Source organism: Aphis gossypii, chromosome 1 (genome assembly GCF_020184175.1).
Source record: "Aphis gossypii isolate Hap1 chromosome 1, ASM2018417v2, whole genome shotgun sequence".
Lineage (NCBI taxonomy): Eukaryota > Metazoa > Arthropoda > Insecta > Hemiptera > Aphididae > Aphis > Aphis gossypii.
In genome coordinates this window covers 83,172,240-83,195,998 of record NC_065530.1, presented here as the reverse complement: position 1 = coordinate 83,195,998, position 23,759 = coordinate 83,172,240, and the positions used below count along the sequence as shown (strand labels likewise).

Below are 23,759 nucleotides of genomic sequence, written 5' to 3'. Positions count from 1 at the left end.
AATCATGGAAAGTTTTCACTTAAGTTGAAATTGGTAAAATACAACAAATCGTTCTACGGATTAACGCTTGTTATGTAAGTTATAAACTATATATAGATACCTATGTAACTTATACCTAAGTTATAAAAATTATTTCTATTGCGAGTATGATATAATCGAAGTGATAAATAATACAGCGATCTGGAATGTATATTCGTTTTAAATATAATATGTATGCCATTGTGAAAATATTTCCATTATTATAACCGTTGTTGCTTATTGTACCTATATATTATATTGTCCCAGTCGTATAATACTCGTATATTTTATTTATATATATATATATACGTTATAAGTGTAGAGGTGTTGACGACGAGTATATAATGTACCTAAACGGATGTATAGTGGAAAAAATCTGTGGCGAAAGGAAATGCGTGCGGCGGCAATATACATATATATATACAGTGACCGTATTAATATTGGAAGAGCTTGTTCGGGGATGGGGGGGTGTAAGAAAGGAGTGGATTTAGTGTTTAGGGGTTGTTTTATGCGGAAAGTGGCGCCCGGGGCAATTTGTCGTTAATCCAAACGTACACGGGTATCACACACACACACACACACGCACGCACGCGCACACTCGCCAACACTCACGTGACACACACACACACACCGTCAACGTGCGTATATATCGGGGCGAACGGTGACGTAATCAACCTATCAACGGGCGGAACGCGCGCGCCAGTACGGGGCCGGGCCAGCTCCCACACACACACACACACACACACACACATACGCACACGTGTACACAAACACACACGCACGTTGTCCGTCGGTCGCGCGCGTCGTGCTTACCCGTCGTCGTCGCCGTCGCCGTCACCGTCGTTGTCGTCGTCGTCGTATAGTGTATAATATAGTCGTCGCCGACGTCAAAGTTTCCCGTGTTTTTCTCTCTCTCACTATCTGCCACCGTATCTCTGTCACTCATAATTAATATAAATATACGTTCGGCCGAGTGTTCGAATTTTTTCTCGTCTCGCAATTATTGCGCGCGTGTTTCCGGTTTCGATCACAAAATTAATTTTTTTCTAGTGCCTGTACGTGCATGGTAAAGACTCGAACTTCAAAATCCGTCTCAAAACCCCCTCCCCCCCAAAACAAAGATAAATAAATACATTTTCGCCATAATATTATAATAGGTATAATACAGCATATCGAGCACGTGTCTGCGCGCGTGTGCACGATGACCTAACCGCGTACAACCGACGACGACGCTGCCGCCGCCGCCAGACGCGCGCCGACCGACTGTGTATAATAGATTGCATACAAACGTGCCACGCCGGGCCGTGCTGAAGTGCGATAGTCCGCATAGACCGTAGTCTATATACGTGTAATATTTCGAAGCCACCGTCGTCATGATGGACCCTTTCTACTGGGATCATCACCAGCAGCAACAACCGCACCATTATCACCATCATCTGCACCAGCAGCATCACCAGCCCGTGCCTCCACCACCGCCGCCGCCGCTACAGCCTCACCTGCACAGCAGCAGCAGCAGCAGCTGGACCATTCGCAGAGATTACAGGACGGAACTTCCGGTCCCGTCGCCGCTGCCGTCGCGACCGCCGACGCTCGTCAGAATGACGCTGATAACACGTCCGACGATTCGTACCTGACGTCTTCGCACGTGAGTACGACCATATATGATGTTATGCATGCGATATGACACCACTCGTTTCAATATCGTGTTATTAAAAAATTACATAAAGTATAAAATTGCGAGTTTCGTATTATACCAACGTTCAGTATTATTGCCCGCGGTTGTCGACGATCATATAAATATTCGAATTTATCAACTGTCAAACGCATACATATATGTAGAGAGATACCTATATAATACATATATAATATATTATATACATAATTTTATGGTACGCGCGGAGCATTCTTTTTCTGCGATGGCATTCGTTTAAAAATAACGCATTTTTGTTCTATCTATATACACTCGTCGAAAGTTTGTAACACGCGACCCATTATGTTTTGTATTTGTTTGTTTGTGTTCCGCGAGTCGCTATCAAATAGTTTTTAAATACCAACATCAAACTTTTATCTTATTTTAAATAAATATGATTTAAGATTTTCATCATTTGTTCGGCATTACAAGTAAACGAATTCTAATGCTCGGGTATCATTACAATATTTTTTCAGTTATCATTTTGAAATTTAAATTCAATTAATATGTATTTGAAAACATTGATTTTTTTTTTGTTCGAATAAAAAAAAATCAGCGTACACTTCAATTAATTGTTCTTAAAAAAATTATATACGATTTAAATTTAAAAATTACATCTTTTCAATGCATTTTTTTTAGTTTATTCATAGATACATCTAAAAATATTACAAATCTTGTAATGAATTATTTATATATAGGTACTTAATACTGATTGAGTAAACTTTTATGATATATTAATATTATTGCTTTAGTAATTGTAGTGTATAAATATTAAATTATACTTACAATAGTTTTTAACCAAACGTATTAAAACGTAATATTAAAATGGATTTAAGCTTTAAGGTCTGTTACCCTTATATTACTAATCAATTCGTTACGCTAATTTGATGCTTTTAAATGTTTTGTCAGCATGTTTATAATAGGATTGCTATTCCCCTCTATATTAGTATCGAATATCAAGTCTTCGCAAATATCACAGTTCAATAAAACACACAAATAATTATGTTAAAAGTATATTATTTTTAATAATAACTTCAGATTGCCACCGCCGTACTTTCTTTAAACGATTGTTTTTATTAATTATATAGAGTATATTATATATTTCATGACACAAATTTTCAATATTTATCGATTATAATAATAATTCTAATTCTAATAATTATTATTAGAATGAGTATAAAGTTAGATAGTTAAATTATTATCATATTACACAATTACGAGTGAAATATTATGACACTATACATAAGTACATAACTGTAGTTATTGTTAATTAATCATTATCAAAATTAGTAAATAATGAAGATTTATTTATTTATTTATTTGTTTTTAGTTTATTTATTAGGTTGAAAATAAAAATAAATAACAGCCGTCGTTATTACTTTCCAATTTTTCACCCCACGCAACTACTATATTATTATAATATGGATGGGCGTGCTGATTTGTGCGTCTAAACGTATTATTAAACAATTTTCTATATTATTTTTATTCACTTGTAATAAACCATTTTAGTGTTGGCGTTTGATTGAAATCTATTAAGTATTTAGTTAACTTAATATATACGAGTAGGTAACATTGAAATTATTGAAGTATTTAAACTAAATAATATTATCAAGATTAACATTTTATATTTAAATACAAATAATTAATTTAATAGTTTTAAGCTAAAACTTATTAACTATAAAATTGTGCGCACAAATATTATGTACATTAAAATATTAAAGTATACCTTATTTATAATAATTTAATCAATTATTAAAAAAATATTATATTTATTTTCGATTTGTAATTAAATATGTTTCAATGTAGATATTTATTACACTCATTAGTTAAAATTAGTCAAGAAACAACATCGTTAATTGATAAAATAAACTACATTAATAAATCATGAAAGCATATTTTTGTAGTAAATTGAGTTTTATGAGATGTACACTCTATAATATACCTGTTATTATAATTTATATTAAATAGTACAACCATTATGTGTTAATGTATATGCTAAAGAATATATTATTATGAATTATAAAATGTTTAATAAGTAAATAAAGTTAGCACCTGCACTCTGAAATCACCAATTAGAAAAAATAACTATTAAAATTGTGTTTATGTTTTATTATACCTACAACGTTTTACTATATAGTTAATACCATTTTATACTTAGATTATTAACAACTCTAAGAAAAATAGGGTTCAAAATTACTATAATTTTATTCAAAAAGTACAAATATACATGAACTTTGCGTGGACTTCCATAAAAGTGTCAAATTATGTGTAAAAAATTGTTGTTAACTATAAAACTTAACAAAATATATGAAATGAGATTGTTTCCGCTGCTAAGAAATATGTAAAACATTTACACTGTTGATTGATATAAGATAATGAGTTTAGCGAAATTCATTCCAACGTTAATAATCTACAAACATACTGTAGTAGTGTAGTGTAGTGTACAATATATTATTACTTACATAGGACATTCCGTAAAAACGAAAATAAAAAATGTAAAATGACGTGGTTTGTCAACAACTGATTTGAATATACTGCACTAAATTATTTTTGTATTTTAAATTCATTTCTGTGTTAATATAATATGAATTACATTTATTTAGTATTTGGATATTTTGTTTATTGAAATTCGACGCGTTTATTATGTATATAACGTTTAAGGGTTTTAAATTAATCAAAGCATTTATATGATAAATTTATAATTTATCTAATATTCCAGCTTACATTATTCAATGTTATTGTACCATTATTTCGTTATCGTATTTCAATATCTATAATAAAATAAACCATTAAGTAGGTAGCTTGGTAAGCTATTTTATATTATTACACATAAAATAATTAAAAATTATTATCCTGTTCATTTTGGTAGTATTTAAAATTATTTTGTTATTTTTAATCATCATAGTAAAACATTTTTAATGTTAGATAACTGCTTTATATGGTATATCATTGTATACACAATGTCTGTTACTTTTATGTTAAACTGTATAATAAAGGCAGATCCGGTATTTCAAGTATTATAGCGCCACTATTTGTCTATATTATATTGTATTATATACACAAATAATGTAGTACCACCAGTTTTTTGTAAGAATAAGTCGTAAAGTTTGAAACCCCGAATAATGGTTTTTCAACCCAGATTATATAAAAACCGGCCCTTTTAATTTAAATGGGAATAACGGGGAGGAAGAAATATACATTAGATAGTAGATATATAACAAAATAATAAAATTAAAATTAAATTAACTATAAAATACTATAACAACATTAAAAATAAATAATTAACATTGAATATAACACGTATATTAGCATTTAATATTATCTAAATATATATTAATTGGAACTTTATAAAACAAATAATTTTTCAGTCGTATCAATGTCGTCATTAAATTATTACGTACATAAGTATATTATTGTACTACCTATTCAAGTCAAATTATATTTAGAAAATGATACAATAACCTATGTATATAGGTAATGGGTATAATGTAACATTGAAACATTGGAAACTAATTTCAAAAGAGGAAAACAATTTATCAACTAATTTTATTATTGAATTTTTCTAATTAATTTAATCAATATATGTCTTTTCGTTTATTTTCATTAATCGTATCTGCACAATAAACTTAATAATATAGGTACTTAATCATTGAATAACATTTAATGTAACAATTTCGATCTCCTACAATATATTATAGTATTGAATAATACTTCTACGTTCAAATATTAATAACAATATCTACATGTGTTATTACAGCAACAAAAATAAACTAATGTAAACTTATAGTTTTTTGTGCATAGACCGATCACCATTATATTATTGTTTTTTAGTATTTATATATGATATTATTACAGTTTTAATATGATGATTTTGAATTAATATATTGATTTTTTTTATCCACGTTTACAGTATATCATGTGGAAAGTTCTACAACTATAAATTTACATTTGATGGAATACCAAAAATTAATCCCAAAATATAGTATCAGTTTTTAAACATAATTTTAGTATATGTAGAGAGGTTAATTTTATAACTCATCAAATAGTTATAAAACAATAACAACAATTACATTATAAATATTATATAAAACATATAATACAGCGTATAATTCATTTTTATGTTTATTGTAGACGTATAATTTTCAATTATTTAAATAATTATATAGGTAATATATTAAAATATGTATCAAATACTGATTTTATTTTTGTAAAAAATCACAAAATCGAAAACAATATAGTTAATAAACATTTTACATTTTTTTCTTAGTACTCATTATCTCGAATGTGAACATTGACACATGAAATATAAAAAGATATTAAGTATATAGTATAAACCTATTTTTTCTCGGAATAAAATATGTTTTAAAACGCGATGATCTATAATTGATTTTAAATGCTTAACAAATAAATATTATATAATATATAATGTATATATATCTACTGGTGTAATAGCTGGTACTATACAAACAATAATATTATTCTTGTGGCTCATGCGGACTCGACCGAAGATAATAGCGAAGCGCACGAATACCACATCACTTTCTGAAGTCGTGCAGTTCACGGTACTTTTCAAAAATTACGCGAGTTATTATGTATTATATATTTTTATATATTTTTTGTTTCGAGTGTATTTACCTATAAAGTTAAAAAAAAAACTAGATAAATAAAAAAAAAGTTTTCCGATAGTTTAACATACATATACCTATATATATATTATATGTATATACGCGTATGTAAACTGTCAATAGTTTCTTGTAAGTATAAGAACGCATATAGACTTACACGAATCCCCGGCGTATATAAGTACTTCTTTATGTTGACTTTTGGTGAAACTTGTTTTGTTTCCTTGTCAGGAGCACAATGAGAATGAAAGAAAGAGGGTATGTGTGTGTGTGTGATGGGAGAGAGACAGGACGAGAGAGATGTGTGAAAAACTGCGATAAATTTACAAGGGCGACGATTTCAACGGTAATACGAACATAATACACACATATACGGTTTAATAATATTATACATACATAATATAATATATATATATACAAATATAGATCTATATTACATATACGCATACATATGGGTCCCCGATATAAATGCATATATATGCATTATAAATACGCGCGTGTGTGTGTTATGGTGAAATTTATAGCCGGTACCTGTGTCAACTTAATAGGGGTCTTCGGGGTCAGGTGGTTTTCCCTTGGCCATCGTGCTCGCGGGGGGGTTTTGTGCCGGCCACCTGCAGTGGGATCTGTTTATATGACCGTTTTATACACACACACACAAGCGGGCGCGCGAACGTACACGGCATTGGCTTTGGTGTAGTATCTTTAAGCACACACATAAATGTGTATATATATTATACATGCATATATATATATATGGTAGTATGCCGAGCTACACCCGGGGGTAAATGAACAATAGGGGCACATACACACGACGTTCGCACACAAACGGGGAAGTTAACTTTTGACACCGACCCAGGAAGTCCGTGCAAACGGTAAATTTTATAATTAAAAACGGTTACTTAATATTCATGCGCTCGCGTTTACGCCCCATTTTGTTCATTCTGTGCACCCGTGGGAATCACACACGCACATAACAACACACACACACACACATACGAGCGCGTCGATCCTGTTCAATCGGATATTTATATCTGACAATTTTAATCGTCTATTCTATATGCAACAACACATCGTTATTTTGAATTTTCGTTCAAAGAAAGCATATTTATGTTAATTACTTATATAGTTAATATCTAAATGATCGAATATTTAATAATACCTGATAATAATATGAGTAAATGTTTCTAGTAATTTTTTAAACATGAGATGTAAAATTATATTAAAGGAAAGAATCGTGTTGTACTCAAAAATTATACGACAACAGTTAAATTATATATAATAATAATACGCGGCATAAAATAAATTACCTATCAGTACGATCGAAGTATGATAATTCATATATTAAAAACCTTTAAAATATATGATTCAAAAGTGTAATATTGGTACCTGCTATAAATTTCAAAAAACTATTTACTAGACGCTAAAAAATAATATTAAACAACGAATAAACAACTTCCTGACAATTTTAAGAGTAAATTTACATAACAACGTAAAATAATAAAATACAGCTAATTTATTCATTAACCTATACTTTATGTAAATTTTATTTGATAGTTTTTGGATGAAAGTAAAATTTTCATAATACACTTTATAATATTAATTTAACACGAAACCTGAATAGAGTCAAAAAGTTCTACTTTGATATCTAACTATTCGCCAACAAAAATATTAATTTATTATAGATATAAAATATTTTATATGGACAATATTTTTAGCAAAAGCAGAATTGTGCATTATTTTTTTTTATAGCATACTAAATAATATGTAAGTACCAATAAAGGCTTGAAAAAAAAGGTTGTAAAATCTGTAGAAAGAATAACACGTATTAGGTATATCTGATATAAAATATGATAAATGTAAGCTTTTGATTTCTGTGAAATAATTTTATTTTTTAAATGCATTTAGAGACTTTGTTGATTTTGTTGTAAAACGTATGTTTATTTGTATATTCCATACCTTATTATTATATGGGTTTATTTCCTAGTAAATACCTCTGCTTTTGATACATAATTATCCGCTTATATTAAATGAAATATATTTTTTATATACATACAAGTATAATCAGATAATCCAAATAGGATTTAAATTTCGCACCCTATTTCAGACTGGAAGTGTTTTATCAACAATATATACATATAGGGATCAATGTGAACAATACGCAAATACTGAACCCACGTCACATACCCTGAGAAAATAACACGATAAAAATAAATATTAATAAAAAGAGACGATTGGTTTAGTCCAATTATACTTATTATATACACTTATGGTAAAAGTCTGTTTTATAGTTTGAAAATGTCAAATTTTAGGTACCTATGCTGTCTCGGTGTTTTAACGTTTCGTACAATTTATGGCTGAACGAATACTCTCATCGTGCCTACAATATAATAATAGATAAGAAACACAAAACATTCAAACGACCTGAGGTTTTTTGTTCAATTCGAAAGCGATTTTAGATCGCAATCAGAAAACGCATAAAAAATATTATGGCCGTTTTATTGGATCTCTCTCGTTGGGGTTTCATACACTATTCCTTTTAGTTTTTACCACAGACTAAAATGTAAGCGCTGTTAAGTTATTAAACATTTAAAATACATACCATAATATATATATATCTACAATTGATATCATTATTCAAATCAAAAGAAGTTTTATTATTAGTTTAGTATAAACATAGTTCTTATAAATCCTCATACAACTTGACGTCATACATTTTCATAAATATAGCATGACAACATACATATTTTACGACGATAGTACATAAAATTATTATATTTCTAAATTATAACACTTATATAATACTATATTATAGACAATATTTCCTAAAACGAAATCAGAAACACGGAATATTATTATTTAATCCACGTTAAGAAATTCTCGACTTCCTATAAGCGGTTTTGAAATACACTATAGAAATCGTTTAGTTTAAGTCATCGGTTTGCACTTCATATCGGTTAATACGCACACGAAATTCTAGCTGAACCTTTCTCATCGTTTTGTGAATCGAAATGTACAACCCATCGTTAATGAGATCAAATTACGTATGATATCGTGATCCCTTTGATTTCTTTATTTAATTATAAAAATGTTGAATGAACACACACTCAAAAATATGAAAAATTTGAAACTCAACCGGTTTTTTTTATAAGTTCGGGAATTCTTATTTCATCTAAAGAATAAAAGCAACCGAAAAATTTCCAAAATAAGACAATTAAAAATATTAGCGTGTACTCGTAGAACCGAAGGGTATGTTTAAGAGTAACATATTGATAGTTCACCCTTGGTTCCGGGAAAATTGATATGACGATTCAGCGTGTATTGCATGCGTTATTTTGTCCACGTCTTGTTGCTTATCATCGACGAATAACGCAGCGTTTATTCCTCTGTACAGTTCCATTTACGCCGTCGGCGTAGATACCGTCGGCGTAAAGACATAATATGATACCAAAATCCTCGTGCATCCGACTCGTCGGTGATGGTTTTCTAGAGTACAACGTGAAGACTTTTCGTGAAAAATCATAGCAGGATTTATGGTTTTTTTCCATATTTTTTATTTGTTTTGTTTTTTTATTTACTCTAATAAAAACGCCCAGCTACACTCTCGTACACCTTGTGTACAACTATCCCAACAGCGATCATAAAAAAAAAAAAAATCATAAAATCATAATAATAAACCCCATCAAGGTGTTTATAATAATAATAATAATAATAAAATAATAAAATATACATTGTGTGATGGTAGTCATCGTCGTCGTGGTCGCACAGTGGGTCGGTCGGAGTGCAGGGACGGCGGCGATGGGTGAACTGGACGGCGGTCGAAGAGGGCGTGCAGCGTGGTGACATATTACGGGCCTAGGGGCACAATGCCACTTATGGTGTAGCCCTTCATAATTCATTAACAGCAGACGAGGCGGCGGGCGCGGGAAACAATTCAGTAGCCCATCATTAGCAAGTGGACGGTATTAATTAACGGGTTTTGAAAAGGGACACGGGCAACAGCCCATAGTTGCGGCGGAGGCTCGTCTAGTGTGTGTGTGTGTGCGTGTGCACTACGGGGACAACGGTCAATATGTCACACACAACCCTTCACGTCGCGAGTGACCACTGCTACCACCGCCGAAATTGCAGTCGACCCTCCCCTACCCCCAAGCTCGAATACCACCTCTCGCGAATCCGTCTGCCGTATACACATACTCGCCCACTCATCCTCGCCGTCACTGTTGCGATCGCTATTTTTAGTTATACGAAGTATCGTCTATAGATGATATGGGTGTGCTTATATGTGTATGTACACCGTATGTATATGTGTATGCGTAGATGAGTATGTATAGTATACGAGTTTGTGTGTACGTATATAATATATATATATATGTATGTATGTATGTGTGTAACACATGCCATCATCAATCATCTCCGTTCCACAAATTACGTATACGTATTTATGATCGAAATTATTTAACTAAGAGTATTATATTATATATTATCATATTTACATTAAAAAAAAAACATTAAACAATAATTTTGGGTTTCGGTTTTTGGTCATTGTTATATTTTTCATTTTTATTTTTTGTTAAATAATTGTCCTAATCTATCTCGAATGGACGCGATTCCCAAAATCCAAATTTTGTATTTTATGTACAATGTCTGTATGCTGCAGGCAACAACAACAATTTTAACTAACGGTGATAATATTATATACGCGTAGTTACACACTGCTTATTCATACCCAGTAAAATATTTAAATTGTTTATTATAAATTATAATACAGCGTCCGGCTTTTGAGATATAGATCCTGCACAAATCGTATAATGGTTTACCTATAAAATGTATGAAATTTCATACGGGTATAACATAAAAATTAATATTTTTAATATATTATTAGCAAACATTCTTAATGTACTTACAATATATATATTTTTTTTTTTTTTGTATAATAGAAATGGTTTAATCATGACATTCTGGTTATATTCGTAGAATAGGTATAGGGAATTTCTGGGAATATCACTTAAATTAAATCCCAGTAAAGAGTTCCGTGAAATTCACTGAAACACTTAAGGATTCTGCAAGAGAAATATTATAAAGAAAATGTGTGAACGAATAAATTCTATTTTACGAATTATTAGAGCAAATAAAATAATGGCTTATATTGTTTCAATTTTAAAAAGCATCAACTGCTTAAAAATATCAAAAACAAAACATTAAGTTTCATTTATATGTACCAAACTATATATATTAACGAGAATCGATTCTAATTTAGTGGAATTGATATAGTATATAATTTTTGTTACATTAAAATAAAATAAAAAAACATTGTAGATATACTAAATAAAAATTGAGTCTGACCAATATTTCATATAACTTAATAATAAAACTAAAATTCGATAAACCGTATAAAATAAATGCTCACTGCAGTTAAGTGTATAAATATGTCCTAAAACGAGAGACGTCAGAAGATAACATAAACTATCGAAATTATGCAAGTTTGATGATGCTATATATATATATATATATATATAGTTCACTATCATGTCGATATGGGTGTACTTCGCTTTGTGGACAAATACGGCTGATGTGGACAATCCGCCTTCGGCGCATTTCATCAACAAATGTTGTACTTTGAAGTATAATAACTTCATGAGATAATCGGTTTAATCATACCTTCGCCCTCGAAAATCAACAACTTTAAAATACGACATTTGTTATTATTGTTACTATATCTATAGTATAGTTTATATTTCATCAACCTACTTGCAACCTTCCCGAGTCTTCCAAGAAATCTCTGAAATTTTCGTTAAATTCAGTTGAGTACTTTTTAAATCTATAACCATTGCACACGCATCATGCTTTTTACGTCTAATCATTTTATTTATGTAGAAAAAAAAAATACAAAAAACCAGAAATATATATTATATAACTTTCTATAATAATCAAAAAATATTGTCATTATAGACAGTTTTTGGTATTCTTGGGAATTTTCAAAGTGCCAAACTTAACCTTTCTGTATATTTATACAACGAATAATAATAAAAAAAAATAACTCCATCATTTGAATTTATTCAATTTCTACACAAAAATAGGATTTAACACGAGTACACAATATTATTATATATTATATCTTCTGTCTAAGTTGATTTTTCTTCAAATATCCGCTTGAAAAGCTACACTGTATATTTTATACTAATTCCCCTCATCGCGGTGGCTCACGTGCAGTGTGGAATAATAATCCCCTTAACGTATGTTGTATAAAATAATATAATAAGGTCGAATTTACATGCGTTTAATGTTTAAATATATATATTTTGAATAATACGATTTGTATTTTAAATTAAGAATATAATAATATACTATGGTGTAAAAGTTTTATAATATATTATATTGTATTAAACTTCACAGCGTAGGTACATAACACTATTTACTTCATAAAATGTAATTTCGACGTCGAAACCGCGGTTTAAAACTCGCACTTAGGTGCATATTTATGTTGTATGCGCACAATAAATATAAATTATAATGTAGGCATATCGCGTTATTTATAATAATTATTATTAATTATTAGAATGCATTTTTTGGTCGGAAAAAAAAACGATAAGGCACATTTATCATAGATACACTAACGTTTATTACAAATAACTGCTCTTCGCGAGAATGTTAAAAAAGTTGTGTGTTCATTTTTGAATGATTTAAACGAATATTATTATATGCGAGTGTGTCGTGAGTATAAAAAGGATGCAGTTCTACAGCATTAAATATACGTATATGGTGTTTTCATTACGTAACGCATTATTGTTATACACTGGCATGTATATTATGTGTATTGTACGTATTATATATTTTTATAATGACAATAACAATTACGTTCTCTTTTACATTTTCTCGGGCGATCTATCATGCGCGCGGACCGGACATTTGCATATTAACATAACATAAATATATAATGTGCCGGGAGTGTTGAACAAATATTTTGGCAAAAGGAAAGTTTCCGGGGTAAATTCACTTTTAGTGAACCACATAAATGTATTATTGAAAACCGACGTGATGTATCGGTTCCGGTTATAATGGCCGGTATTTCACAAATTCGCCACATTAAATATTATACCACAATATAATAATAGCGCCTAATATAATATTCTATAAACATCGCATAATACAACGAGAGTTACATAAATTTGGTAGTTTGGTACTACTATATAAGCTAATAAGCTTCGTGTGGTCTACATTATGTTGTGCACGTTTGTACCACTCGGTAAAAACAGAAATATTATAATAATATAAGTAATAATACACATATTTAAAAACACTGAATCGTTATACTTTCTCTGTACATTATATTATATTATTATTTCAGTCATTTGTTACGCGTGCCTAATGGAATCGTGATCGACCAATACACCATAATATTGTCGTGATTCCACCAAACGTCTCGTCTTTACGATTTGTACTCGTTTCTTTTTTTTTTCGCTCGACCGATCTCGTAATAAAACGTCATGCCGTTCAGAATGTGTACCTGTATAGGTTTTTAGATGCAACCCGTGCCAGAAGAAAAACGTACAATACAGCACTGCACATTTTGCCGGCGTCGATTGTGTACGCCAAAAAGCCGACCTTTATATATAACCGTTCAAAACTTGAGAACATACCGACGACATTGAATTTGAAACGTCAATATTTATCGACTATTGTCCGTTTACAATTATATCCGTGTCACGTATTTTCGAATTCTTCGAAGTGACCAGTACAAAAATGTCCATCACACGAGTCTCTTGCGGGACAATGCGCGAAAGAGTCCGCCATCATATCGTATACACAGTTCGTATTATATATTATATTGTTATTATTCATTTTCATTTTCGACGTTTTTGAAAACGTCATTCCTGTATAAATTCTCACGACTTCACAGCATAGTAAAGTATATTATACCTAACCGCCGTAATACTTTAATAAACAACGATATGTCATATAAGTGTATAATATACATACAATACAGAGTACGATATACATCATTAATATCAATTTTCAGTAGGTTTACTGACAGTTTTGATTCTTTACGGCTATTTTGATGCATCTATACCTTTTCGAGGGGGGAAAAAACTCTAATAAAATAACCATCAATATTAGTGTTAACGATCAAACTAAACCTTTATGAAGTGCTTATTTTATAATATGTTTGATAATACATTTTTTTTGTCTCATGCAATATAGTTAGTTTTTTTTCTTGATGGGTCTTTCTGATACGACTGCAAACGACTCGCGACTATACTAAATGTTTGAAACTTTTTTTTTTAAACGATGTACCCTCATAAAATTTTATAGCATTTACTATTATAGGTACAAGTAAAATATTCCTTATATTTATATTTATAATATTTCTTTGAATAATATACGATTTTTATATAATATATACTTAAAACAATATTTTGATCAATTATGATCGACATTTGATATAGTTTTTAGTCAAAAATAAAACCGATTAACAAAGTACAAAACGCATTGCGAATAATATATGATATATATTTTATTAATTTATATTAAATGTTATTTAACATTAAATGGACGGTTTTTTTTCACCGTATCGCAAAATGTTTTATTACCTATTTGATGCTGAGTCCACAGCGAGACAACAAATCACAAAAATATTTATCCTTATATATTAATGTATAGTCGCGCTAGTATTGCGTCTGCAATGTAATTATATATCGGTTTCTATAACAAATTCACTGATGCGTGCGGCAGGTTTAACGACATCGCGTATTTTCTCCGTCTGGTAGTGTTACAAGTACACGATTCGGAAAAAAATTCACTCGAACAGCGGCGGCGGCGATCGCATAATATATAATATTGCATTGTCCGCGGACACGACAAACAGACGACCGACCGCACATTATTAAATCGTTAGCTGCGCGCGCGTGCACTATCATAATATAATAAAACCCTATCCAAAATATCGTATATATTATATATCGTATAATAATTATATTCTAATGTCCGCGATCGTATACGGTACGATATTAATAATGCATTAATGATGTTATGTATCGCGACCGACACGACCGCCGCACACCACTGTGCAGAAACCCTGCTGCACCTGTGTCCGAAACGATGCCGAAAAAAAAACCCGGTGACATCCGTCACTCGTGTTATTTTTTTTTTATTTAAAACTATTTTCATTGTGTATTACATTAATGCACATAATGCATATTATATTATATAATGCACGATTTACCGTTTCATACCGTTTCGACATTTTTTCAGCGACATCGCAGTTTTCCAGCTGTATCGGATATACACACACACCGAGTCACATAATATAATATATACCTATACCTATTGCATACGCCTAGAGATATATATTATGTGTATACAGTGTATTAGTTAGGTATATATATGTATTAGTGTATTTTTTTTTTTTTTGGCTACTCGGAAAAAAAATAAAACCTTTCCGTCGGGAAGCAGCGGAAAACAGTGTTAACCGCATTGTATATATGATGTGTACGCATATACACGCGCCTATATATATATGTACGATGGTAGGCTAATAACACCTTTTTGGTGAAACGAATATAACATAAACGCATTGTTCAAACACCATTAAGAGGTCACATTGTAATAGCGTTTCACACTGATGCGGCTCTGCACCGTGCAGGACAGTGGTGTTAGCGTGTTGGGTCAGTTGTAATATATATATATAGGAATAGGTTTATATATATTATAATACTTATAACGCGTACCTAGAGCAGTACACCAGACACCAGCTATATAGTGTTACCTGAAACTTTTATACGTAGGCACTTACCTGTACATAGGCTACTCACGAGTATATTATGCGCGTTTATTATTATATTATATTATTATAATATTATGTATTATTATTATTTATTATTGTACGTCGTATTACACGTAGGTATACTCGCACGCTACTGCGGTGGCAGTGGCGACGGGGACAAAAGGGCGATATCGTATCGTTTTAATTGCTGCGAGTCACGGGTATATAGTGTTGAACGCCGTATAAATTATTCGAAAATTTCGTTTTTATATTTTTGCTTTTTTGCACTCACTATATTTCGGTTCTAAGTTCCGAAAACAACATGTCTATATCTACCGCTATATGTTTCGCTCAGACAATTTTGACTTCGGTCGTGTTGTATTGCAGCTATGCCTTTCTAATTTGGAAGTTGCGAACAAATTCAACATTATTTAGTTCGTTAATATTTAATACCTATGTACTTATATATTATATCAAACGTTGTATACAATGGAATTAAGATATAAAACAATCAGTCTTACGTTTTAGCGATCAATTATTATTGTTAAAAAAAGTATATACGTATAATATACAATATATATATTTTCTAATTTTCAAGTATCTGCTACTTCTCACATTCAAACAATATACTATCAAAGATCAATGTAACTACATATTTTTTTAATTCATTAACAAGTAGTATAAATTGTATAATATACTAATTTAGTAGGTCCACGGTTTCCTTTCTCCCTTACTGTACATTTCTCTTTTTTTACGTTCCCCGGTATATTATAGGTTCAGACAGTTTACGACCATTGTTAAAATGATATCGTATGCGGTTTTCAGTATTTTTTTCCTTATATATATGTAAAATATAAAGTGCGAATTTGTCCTGTCCATTTGTACGCAAACTAAACAATAATGCACACATTTATTTATACACATATATAGTTTAAGTGTTATGTATTTATATAGCAATTTCGTAGGTCCACAGATAAAAATAGTCCACGTAGATATTATATTTAAATAATACACGTCGGAAAAATAACAGCGAAATGCGCATTCAAATTTTTCGCGACTTAATGCAATTGTTATATAAGTTTGTTGTCCTGCAATAAAAAGCGTTGCTCAGTAACTGTTTTTGTACGTACATAATACATGTATATACATAAATTATATATATATGTAGTAGAAAATGTTTTTTTAAAGAATACAATAATAAACCACATCATATTTCCTACGGGGTATCCTTTTATACCTAAATACGATATTATATAAGTGCAGTTGTATACGTTGTACATCATCATATTTATATATACTACGAGTCACGAGGAAATAGACTTACAGCGAAAGAACGTTTGTACATTGTACATTTGTACTTATATATTCGTAGTTATATTTACCTATTTATAAGTTTTTAGGTTGTATAGACGCTCATCGTCTACAGTTTTCGGTTGTCTTATATACTCGCTCCTTCGAATAAAATTATAAATTATCTAAGTATAAATTATAATAGGTATATGACATAGGTAATAGCGTTCATAATAATAATTACTACACAAATACAAGTCGCATAAAAAGGTAATTAGTGTATATTATGAACAAATGATCTAAGTGGAGGCTTAAAACATTTCTTAAATTTGAAAGTTTAGTTAAGCCTATAAACGCAGTAATACTTATATAATTATATAAATAACCCATAAAAAACCTATGAATTGTTGAGTTTATATTAAGTAGGGCAAAACAGCTAAGTTAAAACAAATTATAAAACATATTCCTATACATATAATATATATGACAACTCTTATATTATATTGTTCTCAACTCAAGGTGACATCCACATCACCCTCTTTAAACTATCATGATTACACATTACAACCTTACCGCGTTTTACTGTCATCGCGTGGATCATCTGACTTAGAGTATAGACATGCACTATATAAAACTAGTATATTGTATAATTATTATAATTTATAGTATATAAATATTAAATATGTACTAATATGAATAAGATATAATAAAATAACAATTAAAAAAAAAAAAAAAACATAAATGTTAATATTAAATTTATTTGCTTCTAAAAAATATTATTTCATAAAATATTTCTTTTTAAATAAGTCCCGAAGGATCTTATTATCACAACAATAATCCTTGTATATGGGGTACATTCATGATGTATCATATACTATAATGTATACTTACCCCGCCATTACTTACATAGTTGCATAATAATATCATTAGGAATATCAAATAGAATAAATATATATATTATAATTATTCAAATAGGTACCTATTACCTATACATTTCGTTTGATCGCCGGGCACGCGGCAAAGCCTACACGAATGTAAAAATAACCATTTCATCTGAATAAATCGAAGTATTATCTTTTCGTTATTATAATGATTAATATCAGTGTCAGTGTGTGCGTGTGCATAAGCACTTTCTTGTATTTACGTTTCGTAAACTAAATAAATAAACGCGTTAATAAAGGTAGGTGGTTTATACTATTGTCCATCGATGTCTGCAGTCTGCTATAGTTAGTAGGCTATATATTATTATAATATATAGTGCTATAGCTGTTAAACAAACAATAATCCATTTCACGAACAGACAAATGCACACCGTATAGGAATTATGTTCAACATCAAAAATCAAACGGTGTGCTAAGGATAATATGCAAAAATGGATTGACGTGTATGATTCTTTGAATTTTGTGAAAATTTCTGGGATATAAAATGGGCGAATAATTATTATTCGACGCTATTACGATACAGGTAACCTACCCATATTACGTGTTCCGACTCAGTTACGAATAAGGACGCGAACCTTCATTACGTTTTCTGCTAGGTTTGGTCTCCACAAAAAAAAATAAATGTTATTTCAATCGCATAAAAAAGAAAACTGTTTGCTTTTATTATAATCCAATGGTGTAGCCTGCAGTTGCCCTGTTCCTATATAATCTATATCTTACACATATAGCTCGACGAGAAAAAATCAAAAATCTATGACAAAAATACCTTTTTGGTGCCCGCAATGATATCAATTTGTAAAATATTTAAATTTAGAATTCCAAAAACGAAGTTCAGCAGGATCCATTATTTTTAAAGTTCTTTTTAACCTACCGCTTCGGTTTACGGATAATTTTTCTGTGTAGCTCGTTCAAAATATAAGTCATACCTATACTGCGATATGCTTCGTATAATAATATGTCCATATGACGTATACTTTAGCTGTCGTACCTTAGAGTATGTATAGGTATACGTTCAAGTCGTCCATCGTGGAATGGCTTACAATACAATAATAATTGTGAAACGGATACCGAACAAATCACGATCGAACAACGTGTACTGTTATACCGCGTCGCATACCAATATATTACAATAATAATAATAGTACGCGGTTGACGATAGGAGGTCCGACGGCTATATAGAAGTATATAGATCGTATATGAAACGTATACAAATACACACACACACAATATATATAATAAATATTAATATCGTATATTATATATAAATTATGACAGTAGTATACGCGTTATCACGTGTGGTATATATATGTATTGCAACGATCGCGCGCACAAATCATATACAAACGCACAATGTGCAGCATTTCTGCATTCGTATTTCGTATTGTAAATAAAGTCCACGTGTACGCGGCGTTGCAGCCGTTGTAAATGTCTGTTTATTAATATTTCATAAAAACCTTCACTTTCCCGGTGTTTAAATATTTCATCTACCTATCGGCTTTCTATTTTTTGGCAATGAATTAACCTAATATAATTGTGTCGTCGTCTTCTTAAACACGTCTTATGTTAGAAGAATTTTATTATTGTTCAAAATATAACTGCAGTATTCACACGCACACTTAGACAAGTTTAAAAATCAACTAAAACGCTGGTGAAACTCACAAAGGCTGATCAAAAAACAGTATTACTGGTGCTATTTCGCGCTTTGGAAACCGTATCTTAACCGACTATTGTCCGACGACGATCGATTGTTATGATGTGTGAACTACGTCTTCTATTCGGCGGCGCCCGAAACACCGCATCTCGCGGTCGATAAATATCGATATAAAAGTGCACATATATAAACACGATATATTATTATTTTATAGATATCTGTTTTTTGTTTATTATAATATGTATAGCCATACAGGTATAGTCTCGCACGACGGCCGCTACGTCTGACTGCCGCGCAGCACACACGGTAGTGAAAACGATATAATAATAAAAAAAAGAACACGTGTAATTTATGATAATAGAACACGTTTAAAAGAAACAAAAACGAAAACAATACCGTAACTAATTAGAAAAATACGACGATATGTGTAATATATTTGTACGCGCGTATTATACCTGTATGTATATCGATATAGTATACGTATAATATATATACATATCGGTAGGTATTTTACGAGGCACACACACCCGCGGATCGTAAGATTTTATTTATTCCTCGCGGTTAATTGGTCTGTATCGCGCGTATCTATATTATTATTATTATATACGACGTGCGTGCGTAGACTACGCGTACGACGGGCAGTACCTTCCTATATATGTATAGGTATATAATATATACGATGTACCAGCTCTATTTTTATTAATATAAAATACGCCGACAAACCGCTTCTCGTTTAATTGCCAGCCTCCGCCGCCGCCGTCGCTTTTTCCCGCAATTAAAAAACACACACACACGCCTATACAGATATAAGTATCGTGTGCGTGCACGCCGTATTTATATATTATGTAATTTCCGACAAGGTCGCGCGCGGCTGCAGCTCCGTTGCACACGTGATATTATTATTATATGTATACGCTGCACAGAGAGCTGCTCAAGTCAATCAGTACGCCGGCAAGTCTTCGGTTTTATTGGCCGTGTGGACGTGGCCAAAAGCGACTTCGCCATTTTATATAATATAATATATACTTACGTACACGCATACCCGCACACACACACACACGCTATATAGCGCGCCCAACCGTCGATATATAACGACGTGCAAGTATATATATATAGTGCGTGTGTAAGTGCATATATGCTATACTTGAGCGGCGGCGGCGGCGGCGCGCTAGGGGCAAAGCCGGTAGACGGGGGAAAAATAGTAATATTTTAATATACACCACACTCGTATCTTGTACATAGGTTTTTTTTTTCCATCGAGAGTATATATAATATACTTATAGCATGTGCGCGGTACGAAACACTACCCACTCGGATCGGTGCTGCGCCAGGACCCGAGACCAGTTAATAATTTTACCTTTTTTTTTTTCAATTCTCTCTCTCTTCTTTCCTCGTTCGTTTTATATACGTATATATATATACGATATCAGAGAAGCCCGATCGGGTTTTGAATGGAAATCGAAAGAGTATATACGCACACAGACACACATACATATTATATAGGTGCGGCCGAACTGCGGATTTATAACGCGTATATAATATGCGACACACACACACATGGACCTTATTGCACTCGAGCGGTGCAAGCACCTCCATAGCTGTCTCCCCGAATAAGAGATATCGGTTTCCACGAGCTCTCTTGTGTCCTTGCAGCGCTAGTGAGTACGAGTGTGTACCTATATATATAATATACGTATATTATATGTTTTTAAATAATATATATATAAGTATATTATATGTCACCGAGTGCCGCCGCGCGGGATTATAACGCTATATGTGTACGTTGTACATCACGTGTGTGTGTGTGTGTGTGTGTGTGTGTCCAGATGAAAACCGGTATCGGTTTCCGCCCGTCTGTCCCCGAAAATTTGTCACACAACTCACCTGCGCCAGACTCTTGCTGTCCCGGCGGTATATTTACGCGTTTTTTCTCGTCGTCGTCGTCGTCGTTGTTGTTGTTCTTTTTTTCTTTTCGACAGCTCGGGTTTAGATCGTATATATTGTGTACATAGGTATACATACGTTATTATATATTACATTTTATGTATAGGTACACTTATATGTAGTGTGCGAAGAGGACTTTTCGATTATATGCTGCCCGTCTGTAGCCCGTCAATGTACGCTACACTACGTAGGTAGGTATATATGGTTATATATCTACATCGGTACAGGTATAAGGTATAACCCAGTCCCAGTGACGCGTGAATGCCTATACTTTGCAGTTATAATGCCGCGCGACTTATATGTAGGTATATATAGTGTCTTTGCAACACGCAATCATAACATACATAATATGCGAAATCTTTCGACAATCATGAAACCCCAAAAATCGTGTCAAATCGGCAGGTAACATACCTATCTATTGTATATAGGTATGTCGGATGAACACTTATTGTTGTACGAAAACACGATTGTCAAAGTGATGTATGCATTATTGCTTGTCATCGTACTACCGACAATTAATCACATTCAGACACTTATACGCGGGGGGGGGGCGATTTCGGGTTCAGACCCCCAAAGATTCTTCAAAATCTGTAAATTTAATACACGAAATTTATTTATTGTTGTGGTATAATACTCAAACTTTTTCATGAAAATATGTAGGTAACTGCAATGTCTCAATAATTGCAATTATTGAGGTCCACGACAATCGGCCAGCGACTGTTGTTTAAAAAAGTAGCTTTTACAAATTTGCTTATAAATATAATATTCTATTACATTATGTAGCATTTAAAGCCGAAGTCAAAATATGGATAGCAAAATGGAAAATATTTCAGAGATAGACACATAGTCTAAATATCCTGTGATTTTTTTTTTTTTAAACATTCAGTCATACAAATTTTATTTACATTATTTAGCTGTTATATCTGTCGCAGTTGATGATCGTTCTTAACTTTAAGAAGCCAGATTTTCTAAGACATATTTACTGAACATTATAAGACAAGTTAGACTTACTGGATTGATTATATATGATTCTACTAACAACAAATCAAAATTCTGAAAATAAAACATCAAAAATGATAATACAGATTTGCCAGATTACTGTAGATATTTAGGTATATTATTCACCTACAATAATGATTTAATTTTAGTTAAAAAATCAGTTTGGAAGTATATGTGCATTATACGCAATGTTAAAGTTATAGAGATACCTGCCATCAAAAAAATATATTATTAAGAAAATATGTAATCGTGTTACGAGTAATTTTGATCATTGTTAACTATTTTTATGAGCCCCCCCCCCTTTGAAGGTTTTTGATGTATGTTTTTGATCAAATCTTTTCGCTTCCATTGTATTGTATTACGTTAAAATCAATTTATATTATTATCTAATCATGTAATTATAGATACAACTTAATAATATATATAAACCAATAAATGACATAAATATTATTATTATAATTTTGATAACAACATAATAATATAATTAGTATCATGTATGTATATGTAAAATGTTATACAAGTAATAAATAAATTATCTATTATTATACCTTCGTGAAAATAGGATTTATTGTAATGAGTTATAGCCACTTATCCACTTATAATCGTAGGTATACATACTACTAACGTTTAACCGTATATATTATATAGTTCGTTAACATTTTGATACTATAACAAACAAACAAAAAAAAAACGATTTATTTATTCGTGTACTCTATAATTTGTTACGATGATATTGTTTTTTTTTTCACCCGGTTAATCGGTTTGAAGATTATGTCGAGTGTCGGAGTGTCACATTATTGCCATTTAATTCATACATATTATATATGTGTAGTGTACGTAT

At 31.3% G+C, this 23,759-nt stretch overlaps 1 protein-coding gene across 1 annotated transcript in view; it reads left to right on the top strand.

Moving 5' to 3' along the window:
- Positions 1-817: 817 nt before the first annotated feature.
- LOC114132164 (homeobox protein caupolican-like) overlaps positions 818-23,759 on the top strand; it is a 61,911-nt gene continuing 38,969 nt past the window's right edge. Inside the window, 2 exon segments of the mRNA XM_027997585.2 lie at positions 818-1,520; positions 1,523-1,663. Of these exon segments, the coding sequence (XP_027853386.2) occupies positions 1,392-1,520; positions 1,523-1,663 (270 nt within the window). The 5' untranslated portion in view covers positions 818-1,391.